Here is a 21,277-nt window from a genome sequence, read left to right as displayed (position 1 = left end):
ACAGAGTATGTAATATTGTTGAGTAGTGTTGGTCTCCTGCTAAGGGATAAGCAGAATTGAATTCTATTATTTTTGTAATATTCCCTAGCACAATTGCAATTCTATTAGCAAGTATTGCAATATAAATAACTATGTAATAATCAGCAATAACATGAATGAAAATATACTTACCTTCATTCTCTAATTTCTATTGGAGGTTCTGGCCCTCGAAGTGCAGCTTGTAGTTGTCCCTAATAGGTAAGATGAAAGAAAACATATATTATATTAATATATTAATATGTATATATAGTTCATAACTTATTATAAATAGGGGAGTAAGGCGATTATCCCCCTTTTAAAAGTCATGGTTACGTCCCTTGTTATATCAAATTTGTCATATTCTATTTTTGTTTTAGCTTTTTTTACATAATTATCTTTTCTTTAACTAGCCAATGTGCCTATATTACATATTTACATATTAAATGTACAAGCATAGGTAGGAGATAGGAACTGGTGGATCTAGTGGAAGGCTAAACCCTTGACGCCATTATTGCACCTAATTGTTAAAGACTTGGGTCAATTTCAATTCAATTACAAGTTCATTAAGTGTTCACAAATTTCAATTTACCTATAAAGTTCTAGACAATTCATGGTAATACATTTAAATGCCTATATCAAGTTTGTTAAATACCTAGGAGATGATATAATAAGTACGAAATTAAGGTTGTAACGTTCCAAAGTATATTTGCATAAGCATATAATCTTGCAAAACATTTTTTTGGGGGGAAGGGGGGGGGGGGGTCAATGAGTAAATGAGATATGACAACGAGATAAGAATAGATATATGATTTCTTGTTCCTGTTCTCACTCTCCAAAACCTATTCTTGTTCTCGATCGATATGAAGTTTTTTTTTTCCATCCTATTCCTTGATCTCTTATTTTATATATATATATATATATATATATATATATATATATATATATATATATATATATTGTAAAAAATTGAACAAAGCCAAATATGTACTACTTATTCAAGGAAGTACAATAGATGTAAACGCCTTCACTATTCAAAAAGAATAGACATAAAGCATGTGTAAAAGCTTAAGAGTAATCAAGTAACATAAGTAATATAAAATAAAGGTAATTTAGTCATTATATGTGTCAGGTACGAGTATAGGACGGGTGTACATACTCATCCCCATCCCCATTTAAAAAAATTGAGTATTACCCATTCCCATCCCCAATCAAAGTGAGGTGGGTCTAAGGCGGTACCCACACCATAGATATAAGTTTGTTTGTCATGTCTAGAGTAAACTCAATAAGTGATCATAGATTTAGTGAATTGTTTAAGGATTGCCATTATGATGTGTGAGCTTAAGTTGACTCTTCCCGAATTTGAAAAAAAAAAGCCCCCTATGACTTTGGGCTTTTTGGGTTGGGTTGGTATTTTGGCCCAATTTGAAAATAAGAAAAGGCCATATGCGCTCTAGGGTTCCAAAAGCGAAACAGAACTATTAAAGACCTCTTTCTGTTGCGCCGAACGAAATCCTCTTGCTCTGTTGTACTTGATGTTGACACCGACAAGTGCGTCTTTTCTTTTGTTGCTCGCTTCAAACCAAAATCTCTCTTCCTCTTTGTAGGTTGGTGTTGTTTGGTGATTTTTATCCCTTTTTTCGATCCTTGAGTTTGAAATTGTTGTATGAAATGGTCATGTAGGTCTATCATAGTGATCAAGTGCATCTTTTCTTTTGTTGCCCGCTTCAAACAAAAATCTCTCTTCCTCTTTGTAGGTTGGTGTTGTTTGGTGATTTTTATCCCTTTTTTCGATCCTTGAGTTTGAAATTGTTGTATGAAATGGTCATGTAGGTCTATCATAGTGGTCAAGCATTTGATTATTCTCTTATTTTTGTGCAAAATTAATAAATTGACTCTATAATCTTGACTCGTTTATTTTAAACCTAATTAGGTATTAGTGCCCTATCTTTAATACTAGATTCACCCAAATGAAAGTTGGCTAAATCATTTTGTTTTCGCATATGTTGTTATCTTATAAAAAAAAGTATTTTTGTTTTATCAGTTGCTTTACACGTGTGATTGAGGTTAATGTTGAGATATTGTGTTTGTGTTGTTGTATAGGTTTTTTTACTTGAAGTTTAAGTTATAATATATGCAGCTATGGATGGTAAACGAGAAAATTTGTTACCATCATCCTTGCCTAGCCAGTTGTTATCAATTGATGAGGAACTATGGCAAATGGCTGAAGACAGGGTGCAAGAAATACTATGGACAATTCAACCAAATGTATTATCTGAGGTGAACAGAAAGGATGTTATTGACTATGTTCAGAGGCTGATTAGAGATTACTATGGAGCAGAGGTTAGAATATTTTGATCCAATCATCATATTTGTAAATTTTTATTGCTGGAATTGGTTTTCTACATTTGGTCTTTTCTTTGTTAAATGAATTTGCTTTTTTGCCCTCATAATTAGTTGGATGTTCTTGTACCATTTTTTTATTTATACATAATTATATCAATTTTGATGTATGCCAAGAATGTGTTTTTTTAGAAATAATTGGTGGAAATATCTTTTCCTTTTTCCTTATCATACTTTCTTTTTAAGAGGAGTTAGATTCAAATGTAATTTTATTATATATTCAATTCTCTTAACATGATTTTATAACCATGTTGTTGGCTCTTGTATACTTCTACCTTAGATGTGCATATTGGCACCTTCCCCCTATCGATTCTATCTTTTTCCCTTTTATATTTAGATATCTAAAAAACCCATAAAAAATTAAAATCATGCTATGAAAAATATTGGGATTTTGACAAGAGTACCAAATCGCTCAAGTAACACAATGATAAGTAATTATTGTCTCCATAAGGACTTGTTTAATAATTGGGTAATTAATAGTAAATTAAATGGACTATGAAGATTAAGTAACCAAACTTAAAGACAATTGCATTAAAATAAAAGAGAAAATTAGTTGTGGAATTTCATCAAACACTTGATATGCATAGAAAATTGGGATGAAATCAATGAGAGAAATCATTGACGATTGACTTCATTAGATTTCCTAACTTGTAATCACTATGTATCCCTATTCAATTAAGCTTATGTTATCATCAACCCACACTTTTATGCCAACCTCAATTTCTTAAGCAACACAACCTAAATCCCTTGATTATATTAGTAATCCCTTGAATTAGCTTAACAAATAATTTGCATTAAGAAAAAGGATTTATTAATGACTAATCGTCTTTACTTTATTCCTAGGCACAAAGAAAATTAGTTGTCTTTTTCAGTTTGCAAACCAAAGGAATTTTCCAATTACAATTGGAATCATAACATCATGTAAATAGGTAGATCAAGCCAAAAACAAGCAATAAGAATGAAAGAACAATAACAATGTTTTATTAAATAGAAACAATGTAGCAATTACATAAAAGTAGGATCAATTACTTTAAATCCCGACCAAAGCAAAGTTAGTTGCTCAAAGCCATGGGGGAAGAAGCTCTTGCTGGAGAAACAATGGAAGATGAGTTCCTATGCCTTCAAAGGTGTCACAAGAGAGTTCAATTTAGAATACCTTTCCTTTCCTCAAGAGGTCTATTTATTAAAAACCTAAAACAAAGTAAAAGGTTCAAGCCCAATTGAAAATAAAATTAAAAATTTGCAAACAGGATTCTGACGCTCTCCACGTTGGTGTGGTTATGCCCACATAGGTGTGGGGGGCATGCTGAAAGATAAAATGCATGTCAAGTTCGCCCATAGCGATGTGGCTACACCCATAGAGGTGTGAGAGGCATGCTTAATGAGAAATTGATAGTCAGGAACACCCAAACTGTTGTGGGTGTTTGTCACACCCATGTGACATCTACTTCCTTCACTTTTTTTCTAGAATCTCATGGTTTCCATACTAAGATAACTTTCCAAGCCCTTCATTCTTCTCCCAATGTCAGTGAAAGTGCTCCAAGCTCCTCTCCAAATTGGTCCTTCAACAAATTCCTTCAAAACTAACAAAAATAAACAAGATCAAGTGTGGAAGGAAATAAAATTGAAATTTAAACTATGAAAAACTTTTCTTCAAAACTTAACTAAATAAACACAACAAAGTTCAAAGAAAACATTATTAGAAAACTAGGTTATCATTTATAAGTTTTATGATCAATATAATCCTACTTCTGTAGGTTGGCTTAGATTTTCCATGAAGTGTTTTGTTTTCTTTCCACGTAGTCAACTCTGTAGGATAAAATTTTGTTGTTGTTGTGTTGTATCCTTTACATTGTGAACTTCCTCTCACTTTGACAACTAGAAAATAAAACATTTTTTCCAAATCATATGAACTGATCTTCATAGAATCAAAAGTATGAGTATACAAATTTTTCCCCACCCATTTGATAAATTTCATCTCTCCATACCATGAGAAGATGTATAGTTTTAAAAACATTGAAATTCCTGATTTGAATGATATTGAGAAAATTTTGCAAGTATTGATTGCTCTAGTGAACATTGTTGACGTCAAAAATTACAGACTGTTTCTAGAAGGAACAGGCTTCAATTTTAAATTTAAGGATTTTTTAAACCTTGATTTTCAGTTTAAATTTTTTATATTGCCAATAAATAGTTTAACGGTAAAAGTGTGATTCTTTCCATGGACCCCTAAATAGTTAAGAGAACCCCATTTGATTCATATCCCGATCAAAAACTTTATTTCTTACTTATAAAATAATAATAATAACTAATAAAAAAATAAAATAATAATTAATAAAAGAAAAAATTGTAAATAAAATAGAAATTTTTCAAAAATTAAATACAATATTAAAAAGACAAAAATGTAAAAAAATTTCATTATTTTTTACCCCATTTTTAAAGAACTAAAAAAACTAAACAATTTTAATTTTTCACTTTTTGGGCTCTTTGACGGTAGAAAAAGAAAAAAAGGAAACTAAAAAAAAATAAAAGAATATAGAATATAATAATGAATAGAAATCAAATAGAAAAAAGAGATAAGATAAAAAAATAAGATATTACTATTATATTTATATTTTAAATTTTCTATTTTATCATTTTTATTTTATTCGTTTGTTTTCTCGATTGTAGTTTTTTTTTTCATTGTATTTATTCCATTACAGTGGTGATCATAAATGAATGTTTTACCTCTTTGTGGATCACCTACAGGTCTTGCCATTCGGTTCTGTTCCACTAAAAACCTATCTTCCTGATGGAGATGTTGACTTGACAACTCTCATTCATGAAGATGCAGAGGATGATTTGGCACAAGCAATCTGCAATGTACTTAAAAGTGGAGATGACTCTGAATACCAAGTAAAAGACATACAATATATACGTGCACAGGTTTAGAAGCAAATTTTCTATTTAAACTACTATAATTACTTCCTGATTTTTTATATTCAACATCAATCATTTCTGTGTTTGACCTTATTAGAAAATAGTGTTTTATGTTCTTTTTATCAAAAGATGTCTTAGCTTTATTCGAGTCACTTTTTATGTTTGGATGATGAGCTGTAGGTCCGGCTTGTGAAATGCACAGTGAAAAATATAGCAGTTGATATCTCTTTCAATCAGATGGCCGGAATCTATACTCTACGCTTTTTGGAGCAGGTATTTATATTAATTAATATTTACACCTAATTGATGCTATTTGATTTCTACATACCATGTGCTTAATATCTATAAGCTTAAATCTCACTCTTCTACAAGTTATGTATGCTTAAACTTGGTAGTTATGTAGACCTTACCTATAGTTTTAATCGTGATTGTGAATATATGAAGTGTTAGAACCGTCATATGTATATATATCAAAATTATATATTTATATATACATATTGTTCTATTTTTGTGTTTCATATGCCATGCTGACATTTTGGACTCATTTTCCTGTTATGTTTTTACATGTCTATTTTGCTTTCCCTTCTTTTTCTACATTTCGTTGTATACATTCTTTAGCTATCTTTCCTGCAGAGCAAAAAATAGTGTGACTAATTATGTAAAGAACAGCACAAAGAAATTTTGTTTCTCCATTCAGTCAACTTACTCTTTAGTGGCCTCTATATGGAGTTAATTTTTTACTTAACCCCTTTCCATTCTCAGGCTACATGCATTTTCTTGATAAATGATTGTTATCAACTCTCTCTCTGCCCCCATAATGTATCTATATTATGTTGATTTTTTTCTTTTCAAAAACTTGTTGATCTTTGTCCTTCTTACCCAATCCAAATTCATAATTCCATTTTCAAATGAAATTATATAATTACTTCATTTTTATCACAAATAGAAACTTTTTTCGTATTTCTGATTAAATTCAATTTTTCTTTTTCAATTTATATTCAAGCTTTGCTAATTTTGTAAATTGGAATTTGGAAATAAATTTTTAGGTTGATCAACTTGTTGGAAAGAATCATATTTTCAAACGCAGTATTATCTTAATCAAAGGTTGGTGCTACTATGATAGTCGACTTCTTGGTGGACACCATGGTCTGTTATCAACATATGCATTAGAAATATTAGTCTTGTATATCATCAATCGTTTTCATTCATCAGTGCGTGGTCCTCTAGAGGTGAGTCACATATTCCATCAATAATATTTTTAGCAACTTTTTTGCATATGTATTTTGAATCTACTTGAAGAATAAAATCACTGGACCGCTACTACTAACAGGTGCTATACATATTTTTGGACTACTATGGCTCATTTGATTGGGACCATAATTATATTAGTATATGGGGTCCAAAATCCTTATCCTCTCTTCCAGAAATTGCTGGTAAGTCTTGCAATATGTAAGCAATTGGAGTATTTTTAATCCCCAGTCTTTGACATATTCCAACTCCCTTGCTTGTTGCAGAGGCACCAGAATGTGATCAGGGAGAATTCTTGCTCCAAAAAGAGTTTCTCGGAAATTACAAGAATATGTGCTCTTATCCAGCAGGGGCATCTGAAACTTTGACCCATGAATTTCCTGTTAAGTTCATGAACATCTTGGATCCTTTAAGAAATGACAACAACTTGGGTCGTAGTGTAAGCATAGGTAAATTTTCTCACTAAAGTAGATTGATATTTCGTACTTGATAACAAAGAAAAAAGCACCAATTGATTGTGTTGAATATATATGGTACTTTAATTGCTTGAGCTCTCACTCTTCATAATGATTATAGGATTTGTGAAATTTATGCCGATCATACTCTGACCCTATGAAAAGTTTTTATAGTGTATATATTTATGTGTTGTTTAAGAACATCTACAAGTTAACTACAACTCAACATGTTGGTGAAAAATGCATCAAGGCTTACTCAAATATTGTTATAGATATTGATATTTCATATACTCCCATGATGACTTCTAAGTTTTATATATGATGCTTACATAATTAGAGATTGTGTTGTTTCATGACATTATTTCAAATTTGTAATGGTTACTTTTTAAAATGCATAGTTCTATTACACTTATCTGCCTATATTTTTACTTACCTACAGCTAGTCTACATCGATTAAGATTTGCTTTTTCCTACGGCGTTCAAAAGCTTAAGCAAATCTTCACACTTCCCGGAGAAAACATGGGTGCAGCACTTGAGAAGTTTTTCTCCAGCACTTTGAACAGGAATGGGAAAGGAGAAAGGGCTGATGTTAGCGTTCCGGTTGCTCCATTTGGCACTGGAAGATTCGAAGAGCCTGTCCTCTATGGAGATTGTGAAAATTACTGTGGTGGCTTACAATATGTTCAGTTGTATCATAATTATGCCATGCCTGTAATTGTAGATTCAAATTCTCCAGCATCACCTGATGATATCCTTGCACCAACGCAGCAAAACTGGAGTCTGTTTTATCAAGGTGCTACCGATGTATATATCCCGGCCCAGAAACTCTATCATCCAACTTACAGCCTTGAAGGAGGAGGCAAATCACGTGGAACAGGCACATACATTCCTGACTTGGTATATTTTCTTTCTTCTCAAACTTTATCTATTTAGGCCATGTTTGGGTAAATTTCTCATAAACACTTATAGGAAAAGAAAATAAGAAGGTAAAACGGATGGAATCTCTCACATAAACTCAAATTAACTTATGTACTTAACTTTATAGAATTTTTCTTCATTTAACTTCTCTAAAAACTAGGGTGCATAAGTTGATTATAACTTATGGAGAAGCTCAATGCATTTTACTCTATTTCCTTCTCCTATAAGTGTTTGTGGAGAAGTTTATTCAAATAGGATCTTGCATTGTGATAACACACTATATCATCCCCAAAATGGTTGAATCTTTCAGAACTATAATTCCTACTGGGATATGCGCACCAAGGCATCTAGGCCAAGGAGATTTGCTTCATCAAAGTACAATGCATTTCCCAGATCACCTCTGAAAAAGCAACAAGTGGAAGAGGTTCACTCTGAGATAGACATAATTAATGCTAATTCAGATTCAAGGTTGTTTGAGTTCTCAAGTGAAGATTTCCCCGTTCGTCCATGCAATTCCAATGCTATACCGCCAACACAAGCCCAAGAGTCTACACCATTAGAAAAGTTTCATTTTGAGACAGACATGGATGGTACTTCCCGATCTTTTGAGTTCTCAAATGAAGATTTCCCCCTTCTTCCAAAGGTTTGTTCTGAGACACACATGGAGGGTAATTCAAGGTCATTTGGGCTCTCAAAGAAAGAGTTCCCTCTTCTTCAAAGCGCTTGCAAGACCGTCTTGTCTGGGTCTGCTAAGTTAACTAAGCAAGCAAAGAGTTTCCCATCCTTTAAAGAGTCTAAACTGAAAAATATTGAGTTTGGAACTTTCAAGAAATCACAATCACTGACAGAACCAGGTTTGCCAACAAAGGATGAGAGAGAAGATTCCGATATTTCACTAACTCAAAAAACTGTGTTGGTATTTCCTAAGGTGGCGATAGAGAGGAAAGATGAATCTCCTGAAAGCAATGAGAAGATGGATCAACAGTGTTAACGTAAATATTTTGAAGGATATTAAGTGTGTAAATTTAAGTGATAGCCTCAAACTTCATAGGAACAAATAAATAATTGGTGGTGGATCTTAACTTGTTTTGTGCTTCCTTAGTGGGAATAGTTTATCATATATAACTCTAGGAACATAATGATACCTCCCTTCTGACATCCCAAAGGACTTGTATTTGTTTAAGTTAAGTCTTTTAATCATATATGTATCAGTTCTTATGGATATATTTGGATTGGCAATAGAAAATAGAACAAAATGGATCAAATATAATGAGATAGAGAATGTATTTTGTTAGAATGAAATAAAAATGTCTTCAATAGTTTGATTTTTTTTAAAGTCATTTAGAAAAAGAAAATAACAGAATGCGTCATATAATATTTTGTTTTTATATAATTGTTACTTAAAAAATATTTTCTATTTTATTTATTATTTATCCTTACTTTTAAAAAAGAACTTTTCAAGGAAATAAAATTTTGTAAGAAAATTATTTTTAATAAAAATGTTTTACAACTGAAAAAATGTTTACAACACAACTAGAGAAATGTTAGTAAAACATTCTAAAATACTTCTAAGATACATTTTATTGTTGGATAAAATTTATTAAAAATTATAAAATTGAAAGGGTTATTAGATGAGAAGTGTGATCCACTAAGATTTGTAATTTTTAATAAATTAATTTGATGGTGTGCTTAAAAGAGTGTGTTATTAACATTTAAAAAAAATTAACAATGTTGTAAGAAAATAACTCTTTTATTAACTTTCTTTGAAATGTTTTGTACGATAATACTTTACTTTCATTTCATTTGTAATTAAAATAGTTTAAAAAAATATATAGCAAAGACATTTAAATCAAATTATTTTTTAAAGTACGTCGAAGAGTTAGAATTTAAGTTCAAATTTGAAATCGAATATTAACACTGACAAGGATTTGACAACATATCTTATTGAGTTTTAAAATCAAATTATAAAATAATACTCACTCTTTGACTACTTTCTTTTGATATTTCTAATGATTTTAAGGTAATATACGGGACAATAATAATCATCAATACACATAAGTAGATTTATACATTCAACATATGTCCTTCAAAAGTCTAATTCAGTTGGTTAAAAAAATATGAGTTATTATATATTCTCTAATTTTTTTTTAATTTCTATGAAAAAAATAAAAATAAAATTGTGTTGGCAATACTTATATTATAAAGTGATTTTCATAATTTTAAATTATGTAAGCAATATGTATGTATGTATGCGGCGTGTTAAGAGAGGAGTGTTTAAGACCACATTTCTAAATGAGAAAGAAAGTATGGGATGTTGATTTTAATATTCTATAAAATATGGAGTAGTTCACTGTTTATTTAACTGTTTGAGTAGCTTTCTGATATCAACTATCAAACGCCAATAGAAAACCATTTTTTTTAAATAATAATAATAATAATAATAATAATAATAATAATAATAATAAGCATGCAATTTCAAAGGTAAAAATAGGAATTTTGGGTGATGTTCACTATGTCAAAATATTAAATTGCATACATCTCACCTTAAATGAATAAAGACTAAATTACTCCTAAAAAGAATAAAGACTGAAATGCTATGAAATTAATGAATTCAATAACTAAGTTAATATTGGAGGACTAATTTAACATGAAATTAAAAAATTAAATTATATATGCATGTAACCTTTTAAGAATAAAATTAACAATGACTTTCGAAAACTACATATTTAATCTTGTTAATTTTCACATTTAGTTATTAAACATAAACAAAATTTATATTAAATTTCTTATATTTCTATATAAATTTTCTTTCTAATTTTGTGATTTGTTTTTGAAAACATTTATTACTACAATACATTTAATGTAATTATTAATTTCAAAATATTATACTACATGCATCCCTAATTATAAGACTCCTTTAATTAATTCATGTTATTTAAAAAAATTGGTTAATATATTTATAATAAAGAAGAGAAATTTGGATATATTAAATATTATGGAGGTGCAGGAAGCAAACAATTGGGTGCAGAAAGCAATTACCCTTTTAAAAAATTGGAGCAAAACTGCCGGACCTTTGGGTCTAGTATTACTATTTAGCTTATTCTATTTGCATTTCCCTATTTATTAAATACACTCTACATTTTTCTACTTTTATGTAAAATGACCTAAATAATCTTTTTTCTCTTTTAATGAATATCCGTCCTCAAACTTCCTCGCCCTCTGGTATCACCGAACCAACGTACTTGCCCACCTAGTTGTGGTTTCATCACACTGTTTTTGTATCCATTTTTTGGGCTATTCTTTGGCGAGGTATGGCTTGAGCTTTATCTCCTTTTTTTCCCTTTTATGCACACGTTGTTTTGTAAGTTTTACTAATCTAAAATAATGAACAAAAAGAACAACCAACAGATGCTTAATTCAACATATAAAAACCTTGAAAATGAAAGTTTCAGTGTACATGCACCGAATGCCATACAGAGCCATTGCCATTTTGCTTCTCTTTGAATTCAAAGACCTAAAGTTCACACATGATTAATTAATTTTAATCTTTATATATTAATTAATTAGATATTCTAGAAAGTGCTATGGCATAGGTTTTCTCTAGGATTTGATGCGATCTATCAAAGCATTCAAGGGTATTATCTGCCGTTTTCTCTAGGTCAAGCATATGCTTTAATTTATACTGATTTTCTGAGGTGATATACGATTTGATCATATTTCCTTGATTCTCAAATAAGATGTCATATAATCATATCTCATGATCTTTTAGAGATAATTAATATGGTAGTTAGAATACCTAGATATGTTTCCAATAAGGGATAGATTTGCATGAGCTTGTTCAATCGATTCTAACAACATGGGTCGGGGCAGTTGCTCGACCTAACGACGAACAGAGGGTACGTAAAAAAGAAATCATTTTAATGCTTTGATCTCTTTTAAATAATATAGTGTCATATGGATGACTTGACAAGTATTAAACTATTAATGTTATTAAAATATTGATGAGTTTATGATCTTCATTAAAAAAAAGTCGGTTATAATTACCAACAATTGTTAGTGCATCCAATGTCCCATTCCCAATCCGGCACTTCCTTCGTGAGCATAATTAATCATCTTTGATAGAGTATGCCTTAACTATGTAGCTAGTTTATGGCTCTCTTGCTCTTTCACGTATTCTCTTGTTTTTCTCCACAAATATCTTCATTTGAAGGTAATTATATGATAGGCACTACTAGTATTATTGTACATTAAGTATAAGAATTTTTTTCAACAATAATTTAAATCTTGGTTTGCGTTGTGGGTAATTAGTCCTTTTCATCTATTGCTCCACTCTTATTGCTCCACTCTTTTATGTATTGTATTCTGATACACTATGTCTTTTTTCATCTCTATTTGTCTTCTTCTTTTTTCATATTATTTTAAATTATTTCAATCTGAATTTCAGTTTTTTTGTCTCTATCTCCCTTATTCAACTCTTTTTTCTAATTATCAGTAGCATTTTCATCTTTATTTTCCATTTTTATTTTTATTTCAATTTTATGTCCTTATTTATCTTATCGTTCTTTATTTCTTTTATTAAATAATTTGTGTGTTCTTTACACTGATTATTGTCTCAATTATTATGTTTAAATTTTGTGTAACTTAATTTTGTTTCAGTCTCTTCCTTCTGTCCTGTTTTAATCAACTGTCCTTTTGTTAAAGTTGTATCTTGGTGACTTGTTGGTCATGGGTTCGAATTCGGAAACAGCCTCTTTGCATATGCAAGGGCAAGGCTGCGTATAATATCCCTCCTCCATACCAGAGCCTCTGGACAATGGGGTACGAAGTTTTTTATATTGTGTAATACAAGTTGTAGTGTAAAACATGATTTTTTTTATTAAAAAAATTACAATTAAATTTTTTCCCTGTTGTTGTTTGGACAATTGAATTTATATTTTATTTTTACTCATTTTGAAAAATAATTTGTTTCCCATTTAGGTTTTTTCATAGTTATTATTTGAACGTGTATTTTATGTTTACTTATAAGAATAATTAAATATCAAGAGAAACGAATCATCTTCAAACGTTTAAAGAGTAGGTGACTCCGTGACTCGGTGTTAGGATTAATCCTAAGAGGAAACATTGCGTCTAGCCCGTAAGAATGACATCAAATGTTGTATTTATAATATTTATGATAAAGTCACATAATGGTATGATTTTTCGTAATCATCAAATAATAGTATTATAAATAATACTGTACCAATGGTACCAAAAAGTACAATCCATAAAGGAATACAAAAGCAAATCCCCACGGTTAGGATATATTTATACCCTGTACTAGTGTATAAATACTAACTAAGCTGGCCCCAAAACCTCCAAAGTTGACTAAAAAGTAACCCAATATAAGCGTCTAATACCCCATCATGTAACCATACACGAGACAATATTAAATGTACATCGAGGCATATAAGACAGCCCATAAATAATTTCCAAACCTGAAACAAAGCAATCAACGCCCAAAGAATAACAATGTAGACCTGATCCTTAAGACTACCACTAAGAAACTTCATGCTGGAGAATACATTGTCCCTGTGCCATAGACCATTGCCAGAACGAATAAGGAAAGTTAGGCGCATATTTTGATTTGATCCATAAATGAAATTTTGTGCATTAGTGTATCCAAATCAAAAGTGCCTCCTCTAAAGATACAATCATTCCTTGCATTCCATGTGCACCACACAGCAGCGGTCCAATCAACCCACCAACACTCTTTCTCTTTCTTTGATCTTAAAAAATAAAAAGTAAGCTAAAATATATTTTTATCTCTTATAAATAATTAATTTTTTATTTATTTTTTAACAAATTTTTTCTTTATATTGAGTCTCTAATAAAATAATAATTTTATTTTTAGTCCCTAATAAATTTTACTCATTTGTGATTAGCCTATTAAATTTTGTTATTAGATTCCTACTATTATAGGAACTAATAACAAATGAACAAAATTTATTAGGGATCAAAAATAAAATTTATTAATTTTCGGTGATTAAAAAAACATCAAAGATTAAAAATAAAATTATTGTTTTATTAGGGACTCGATGCAAAAAAAAAACATTTATTAATGAACAAATGCAAAATTTGCTAAACTATTAGATACCGCAAACATATTTTAGCCTAAAAAGTAAGAGCGTTGCCAAAGTGAGCATTGGTTCTTGTGGTAAAATTGTTGTCACATTTAACCACATGTAACACTTTTCCATATGCCGAATTGCCCATCACATTGCCACAAGAAAGAAAAAAAACAATGGAAAATAGACTCTTGTTTTTCACCAAAGTAGCAAATGTCATGATGAGGATCAAGAATAATGTTCCCAAGGATAAGATTGTCATTTATTGGTAGTTTATTGAGTAAAATCCGTCATATTAAGAGTTATGCTTTTGGTTGGGCTTTGAGACTCCACACTTGTTGCATAATATTCATCTGTTGAAATCCTATCATGTCTGTATGCAAACATGAATACACTGCCTTGACGAAAAACTCACCATTTGCCCCCTCCCCTTAACACCAAACATCTCTACTCCCTCTACGCAACTCAACACCCATTAAAGATTGTTGAAGCTCCCTCAATTGTCCTACTTTCCACTCAAATAAAAATTTTCTCCAACCAAGACGCCATTCTCACCTATCCTCCCTCCATAAACCCATATTCTTAACAATCTCATTTTGTTGCAAAGAAATGAGAAAAAATCTTGGATACTTTTCAACAAAACTCCCTCCACCTTCCCAATTGTCAATCCAAAACCTCACTTGATCTCCCTCACCAACTCTCCATCTTAACCTCTTGACAAACCATTTTTACTCAATACCACCATCACACACTAACAACAAATCTCTCCACCATAAAGACTCATTTTGATCACTCATCCTTCTCACATAACCCTTCCAACCATCATATTTTGATTCTAGCACCTCTACACCAAAAACACCCCTTTAATTAAATGAATGCCACCTTCATTTTGATAACAAGGTGTCATTAAACAAAATAATTTGTTTAGTTCCAAGCCCATCATGGTTCTTTGGATAACAAAAATTTTCCATCTCACCTTTTTCCCCCCTCCTCACTCCCCCACAAGAAGTTTCTTTGAATAGAAATAATCTCCTTAGCCAGCTCTTTAGGCACATTAGAAAAGGATAAAAGAAAGATAGGTAGACAAGATAAAACAAATTTGATCAAGCACACGCTACCGGCCATAGATAAAGATTTATGTTTTCACGAAGCAAGCTTCTTTTTTAATTTGCCAATGATAGGCTTCCATGTTTTCGTCCTTCTTGGTTTAGCACCAATTGGGATGCCCAACTATGTGAAAGGAAAGGATAAAAGATTGCAATTATGCGACCTTTCAAACCTCACTGCTATACTATTCTCCACATCCATAACCCCAAAGCAACTTATGAAAAAGTTTGCCTTTAGACCAAAAGCCAACTCAAAACACATTATAATGTTCTTGACTATCACAACATTTGGAAGATAAGTTTCTCCCAAAATTATAGTATCATCCACATATTGTAACAAATTAACCTCAACCTCTCTTTTCCTAACTCGAAAACTAGAAAAAAAATCTTCTTAAAGTTGCTTCCCTCATCAACCCACTTAAGCCCTCTATCACAATGATAAAGACAAATGGTATCAAAGGATTCCCTTGCCTAAGCCTCTTATTTAATTTGAATTCATAAAATAGGCTTCCATTTATAAGGACCAAAACCATGTTAGTAGACAATTAACTCTTGATCCATATAATCCACCACTCCTTGAACCCTAATCTTTAAAGCGTGTAAAACACAAAATCCCAACATACAGAATCACACGCCTTTTCAAAATCAACCTTAAAGATAAGACAATTCTCTTCTTTTTTTCCTTTTAGCTTCATCTATCACCTCATATGAAACCACAACACCATTAAAAAAATTTCTCCCACCTAAGAAAACACTTTGTTTTTTATCAATAACCCATTGAGCACTTTTTCTTAATCTATTTGCCAAGATCTTATACATATACCCCACAAGATAAATAGGCATAGACTCCTAAAAGTTTTGGGGATCCTCCACCTTTGGTATAAAAGTAACAAAAAAGGCATTACAACCTCTCAAGAGACTACCATTTTGGTGAAAGTCATCAATGAACCTTTTCACATCATCCTTCATCAAGTGCCAAAATTTTATAATAAATTTGAAATTGATATCATCCAATCTCGAGCACTTCAAGCTTCCACACTCCCACATTGCCTCTTTAATCTCGACCTCAACAAACATCCTTGAAAGCATATCATTGTCTTGTTCATGAACTTGATTAAAAAGGCACCATTAAGCTTTGTTCTCCTCCCGCCATCATCAAAGAACCTTTCTTTTCAAAGAACCTTCTTGTCTCTCTTTTTATTCACCTTGGATCATCTACCTAACAACCATCTATAGATAGTCCTCTAATCAAGCTTTTCTTTTTGCTCCAACTTACAGCATTATGGAAATTTTTTGAATAACAATAACCTTCCATATTCCATTTCAATCTTTCCTTTTGTCGAATAATTGACTCACTATAATTCCTTACTTTCCAAAATTGTTCTTGCAACTCCATGTTCCTTTTTGTGTCCTCATCACTCAACATAACATTTTCCCTTTTTGCTTTAATAACATTCAACTCACTTTGAATCTACTTGTACCTTAGCTCCAAATTGCCAAACACATCTTTCTTCCATACTTTTAATTCTTTCTTTATCCCTTTAAATTTCTCTTTGAGAACATATGCACCCCACCCTTGCACATCCAACCTCTTCCAAGCATCATTTACAAATTGCACAAATCTTGTCTTGGAACCAATATTCCATCACACTAAAAAGATTTTGACCCAATCCACTATGGTATTCTTCAACATCAAAGGACAATGATATGAAATATTTCTCTCTAGGATATGTTGTGTGGACCCCGACCATTTGCTAAGTCATTCCCTATTCACCAAGAATTTATTGATTCTACTCATAGCTTTTCCGTTCGGTTTAAACAAAGTAAACTTTCTCCCCTCCAATGGAATATTTCTAATCTCATATCTATAATGAATTGATCAAACTCTTTTCTCTCCCTCCATTCCAAGATTATCCACCACTTTGTCGTTCCTCTCACTTGCACTTCTTATACAATTGAAATCTCCCACCAAACACCAAATTTCAGAACTACTACTTTCTTTTTTTTATCTCCTCCCACACGCTCCTCTTACTAGACAAATCATACAGCGAGTAGGCATTAACAATGGTAATGCCACATGAACCTTCCTTACATACCCCTTCTACTAATAGGAAACAAAAACCCATATATAGATTTGTGATTTCCAAGCTTTCTTTTTGCCACACACACAATATCCCTCCTACTGAATTAACAGCAAATCTATGAAACCATTCAATCCCCCTATCACCCTCACAATCCCCAAAAATGTCAAGATTTATTTCTCTTCTTTTGGTTTCTTAAACACATAACAATTGAGCTTATTCTTTTACCACTAGCTTCCTAATAAACTTTCCTTTTATTTTCCCTATAACCCCACACATTATATGATATTATCTTCATTGATGAGCTTGCTTACCCCTTTGTTTTGTCCATCTACCTTCATCTGTATTTTCCTTCTTATCCCTTTCTTCCATGGACACAAATTTTGAAACAATATCCTCTTCATAGCCTTCAAATGTTACTCCCAAAGCTCTCCTTGATTCCCATAGTTTTGTGCTTCAATTGGATCACTCCTTAACAAAAATATTTTGTTGTAGTTCCAAATATTTACATATGATACAATGTTACTCAATGAGATACTTTCAAACTTGCAAGGTGACCTTGTACCCACAATTGAATCACTGGTTGGACTCAGTGTTTTTTTATACACTATCAGGGGGACTTTAGTGAATCCTTGTCTCATATTTTGTTTTTTATACTTCTTCATAACCCACAAAGTGACTCTCTAATGTAGCGTCACCCTTTTCTTTCTCCAATTCATCACATGATTTAGATGGAGTCACACTTAAACTTTGTTATTGCTCCACTTTTCTAATTGTTTGTTGTTTTTTTTTATCAATCCAATTATCTTAGTTTCATTTTGTGCTGGCCCAGTAACAAAATAACTTTAAAGTCACCCAAGCTTATGTCTACATGACCAGATGAGGAGGACATTTGTGTTGACCCACCACTTCATTGTAGCTATCTGTGTTATGTTGTTATAGGCCCACTTATTATTTTTATCTCCATGGTTTAACTCTATTTTCAAATGGGCCTTGTGCTCTTCATCATTTCATTCAAGCCCAATCTTATTTTTTATTTTACTCATGTGACTAATCTGCCCAACTTCCTCTTCAACATTCAAAATTCTCTGAACCTTACCTACTTTTGAGTTCCCACCAAGGTACGATGTGGTGTTATCATCGAGCCTAGATCTACTTCCTTCTCTACTGGAAAAACACTTTGCTAAATCTTCACTTGTAGTTCCATTTGGATGAAAGTCTTCTTGTGCAGCTGATTCACACATATTCCTACCTAATCCTTTTTTTCCTTAGAAATCTTTTTTCGTCTAACACAACTCTATATCCTTTGTCTTGTCCATCCAAATCCACTTTTTCTTGGATATTATCCATCGGGTACTCAATAGTCGATTCATGTGTGTATTGTCTTTGACTTGCATCTTCAACCCCACCTTTGGTGGTGTCTCCCTCAACAAGATCTTTGAAATGTACAAAACATTCAGAAGCAAAGGATTCGTGATCATTGCCACATCACTCTCTAGGGATGATCTTGCCCCACTCGAGTTTCCTATTTTCAAAGTCTACAACCAAATCTATTCTCCTTGTCATGGTTTCTTCTATTATTCTGACTTGGTGTATCCTTCTAGTAAATATGATTCTTTTAGACAAAAATGGGATGTGGAGATGCAACTTTTATAAGTATCCTAATTGTATAGATCCTTTGTTTGGTTTTGTTTTCTAGATCATTTTAATGTACTCTTCAAAAGGTATGACTACTTGTCTAAAACATTCATTTCCCCATAAGTACAATGGTATCCTCCAATATCTAAGCCATGTAAGTTTGTTTCTAGGTGTAATAATTGGCTCTCATCTTTTCACATAGTGAAATAATGTTAGGAATCCCTCATCCTTCACATTCATCCTCTATCACTAAAGTGAGAAAATAAGTCGTACTAGTAAAAAAAGAAAGACAATGTTGTAACTTGTCTCAAGGCTAACTCTAACGGAGAGTGGTATTTGAAAAACAACAATAAGGCTTATTATTTCCTTGGTGGCATAGGACAAGAAGAACTAGACATGACAGTTACTCAAGTCACATGGCAACTTTTTATGTTGTTTATTGTTTGATGAAACATGTACAACACAAATATAATAATGTCAAATTTATAGGAATACCCTTTTAAATATATCATAATTTGTTCAATAGAGTGATTTGTAACATTGTGCTTCTGCGCCATTTGTATTCGAGTGCGATTTGTGACTGAGACCAAAATGTGAAAGCAGGATGTTGATCACGACATCGTAGAGTAGATTTCACACATTTTGGGTGTGAACACAAAAGAACAAGCTTTCTCCCTCCGATTGGTTCCTTCTCATCATCTATGCAAACACCAATTCCAACAATTGTATCTTTCATTATGCATTTTAGGTTCATATCTTCTTATTCTTCTTTTAGGTTAGGATTTTCTTCTTTTCTTCCATATTTTCCTTCAATTAAAATTTTGCCACCACTCTTCCATCTTCCCCCTATCAAAATAATATATTAACACTTTTTTTTTGTTTTATTTTATCAATCAATGTTTTTTCTTTTCTCAAAAACATAGGTTTCTCATGTGGGCACTTTTTTTGGAGAGGATGAGAGTGCTATAAAGATTAAATTTGTATCTAAAATTTCTATGGTAGATTATGTTGCATTTGTTAAATGTGTATTTCGCTTTTGAAATTTGATGCCAAACATGGCTTTGGATGAGAGTGCTATAATATATTAACACTTTTTTTTGTTTTATTTTATCAATCAATGTTTTTTCTTTTCTCAAAAACATAGGTTTCTCATGTGGGCACTTTTTTTGGAGAGGATGAGAGTGCTATAAAGATTAAATTTGTATCTAAAATTTCTATGGTAGATTATGTTGCATTTGTTAAATGTGTATTTCGCTTTTGAAATTTGATGCCAAACATGGCTTTGGATTTTGGGCAGTGAAATTGACTTGTTGAGTCTTTGCAATGAAAAGGTTATTATGCTAAATGCAAGAACGTATTTCATTGTTTATTATTATCTACCTTGATAACATTAACCAAGAGCTAATCATTGAGCTATAACATATTGATATCAATCATGATTCCCAAGCTAATAATATGCCAGCATCGATGCAACATGACTTAAGAATCCTTTCTAAATTCTGGGGTGATATGAAAGACAATCCTGAGGAAGTCCTAACTTCGGATCAAAATTTTCTTCAATATGACTATGATCCAAAGCTAGCTTTCTCCTCAGTGATGTCTAAGTCTCAAAAGAGAAAGTCAAAGATGGGTAAAAGTTAGATTTCCAAGTCTAAAAAGATTAAAACCTGTCCTAGAGAGGTTCATCGATTCAAGCTAAATATTGCATGTAATTTCTTGCTACATGGAGGTTCATTTCTAGTGTAAAATATATATTTTTTGGATCTTTTGAGATGTAAATATTCTTGCATTTATACTTATTTTGTGTTGATTGGTTAATTTTGGTGCTCTTTCACTTTTGGAAATCACTTCAATGTTGCCTGCAAGTGATTGCAAAGAACAATGGAGGCAAACAGGAAGAAAAAAAATACATATTGATGATCCAATGAAGAATTTTCTACACTAAGCTTCAAAATGATAAAAAGGCATATACATTTTTTTCATTGCAAAGAACAAAATGTTGAAGAGGAGGATTTCTACATTCAGTTCTTCATCTATAGGAGATTTATTATGAGAACTTCTTTATTTTAAATATGTAATTTAAATTCCAAGTTGTATAGCACATATTGTACCTTGTTAAGTCATAATTGGTTCTTTCTACCATATTGCACCTTGTTTAGTCAAAAGTTTATGACAAATATAAAGCAGCCAAAGCCTTTGTAAGATGATTTTTTGAAACTTGTTAATAAATAAATTGATAGGTGTTATACATTATTGAATGCTTTGTACTTAAAGTCCCATGTTATTCTTATTTCGAAGACTCATTGGAACTCGAGGACAAAGAAGAATATGATATATACATATATCAGAGTATATAAGAAACAATAGAAAGTCATATGTCTAGACACCAA

At 31.6% G+C, this 21,277-nt stretch overlaps 1 protein-coding gene across 3 annotated transcripts; it reads left to right on the top strand.

Moving 5' to 3' along the window:
- The first annotated feature begins 1,496 nt into the window (after positions 1 to 1,496).
- LOC114409881 lies at positions 1,497 to 9,228 on the top strand. Of its 3 annotated transcripts, none has more exons than XM_028373531.1 (9): positions 1,497 to 1,622; positions 2,156 to 2,358; positions 5,167 to 5,343; positions 5,518 to 5,610; positions 6,384 to 6,566; positions 6,668 to 6,770; positions 6,852 to 7,034; positions 7,480 to 7,937; positions 8,269 to 9,228. In XM_028373531.1, exons 2-9 carry the CDS (start codon positions 2,158 to 2,160, stop codon positions 8,947 to 8,949), a joined length of 2,079 nt encoding a protein of 692 aa, XP_028229332.1. In that variant the 5' UTR covers positions 1,497 to 1,622; positions 2,156 to 2,157; the 3' UTR covers positions 8,950 to 9,228. The 3 variants fall into 3 exon arrangements, with proteins under 3 accessions (XP_028229332.1, XP_028229330.1, XP_028229331.1); XM_028373529.1 differs by having other exon boundaries at positions 2,119 to 2,358; XM_028373530.1 differs by lacking the exon at positions 1,497 to 1,622 and adding an exon at positions 1,686 to 1,772 and having other exon boundaries at positions 2,119 to 2,358.
- The last annotated feature ends 12,049 nt before the right edge of the window (positions 9,229 to 21,277 follow it).

Source organism: Glycine soja, chromosome 4 (genome assembly GCF_004193775.1).
Source record: "Glycine soja cultivar W05 chromosome 4, ASM419377v2, whole genome shotgun sequence".
NCBI classification, from domain to species: domain Eukaryota; kingdom Viridiplantae; phylum Streptophyta; class Magnoliopsida; order Fabales; family Fabaceae; genus Glycine; species Glycine soja.
Note: the sequence above shows the minus strand (reverse complement) of the source record. Positions and strands in the feature narration are given on the sequence as shown.

Coding starts and splice junctions, on each gene's coding strand:
- LOC114409881 (XM_028373531.1), top strand. CDS start 2,158: ATGGATGGTAAACGAGAAAATTTGTTACCATCATCCTTGCCTAGCCAG. Junction 5,611..6,383: donor CTCTACGCTTTTTGGAGCAG/GTATTTATATTA, acceptor ATAAATTTTTAG/GTTGATCAACTTGTTGGAAA. Junction 6,567..6,667: donor CAGTGCGTGGTCCTCTAGAG/GTGAGTCACATA, acceptor TACTACTAACAG/GTGCTATACATATTTTTGGA.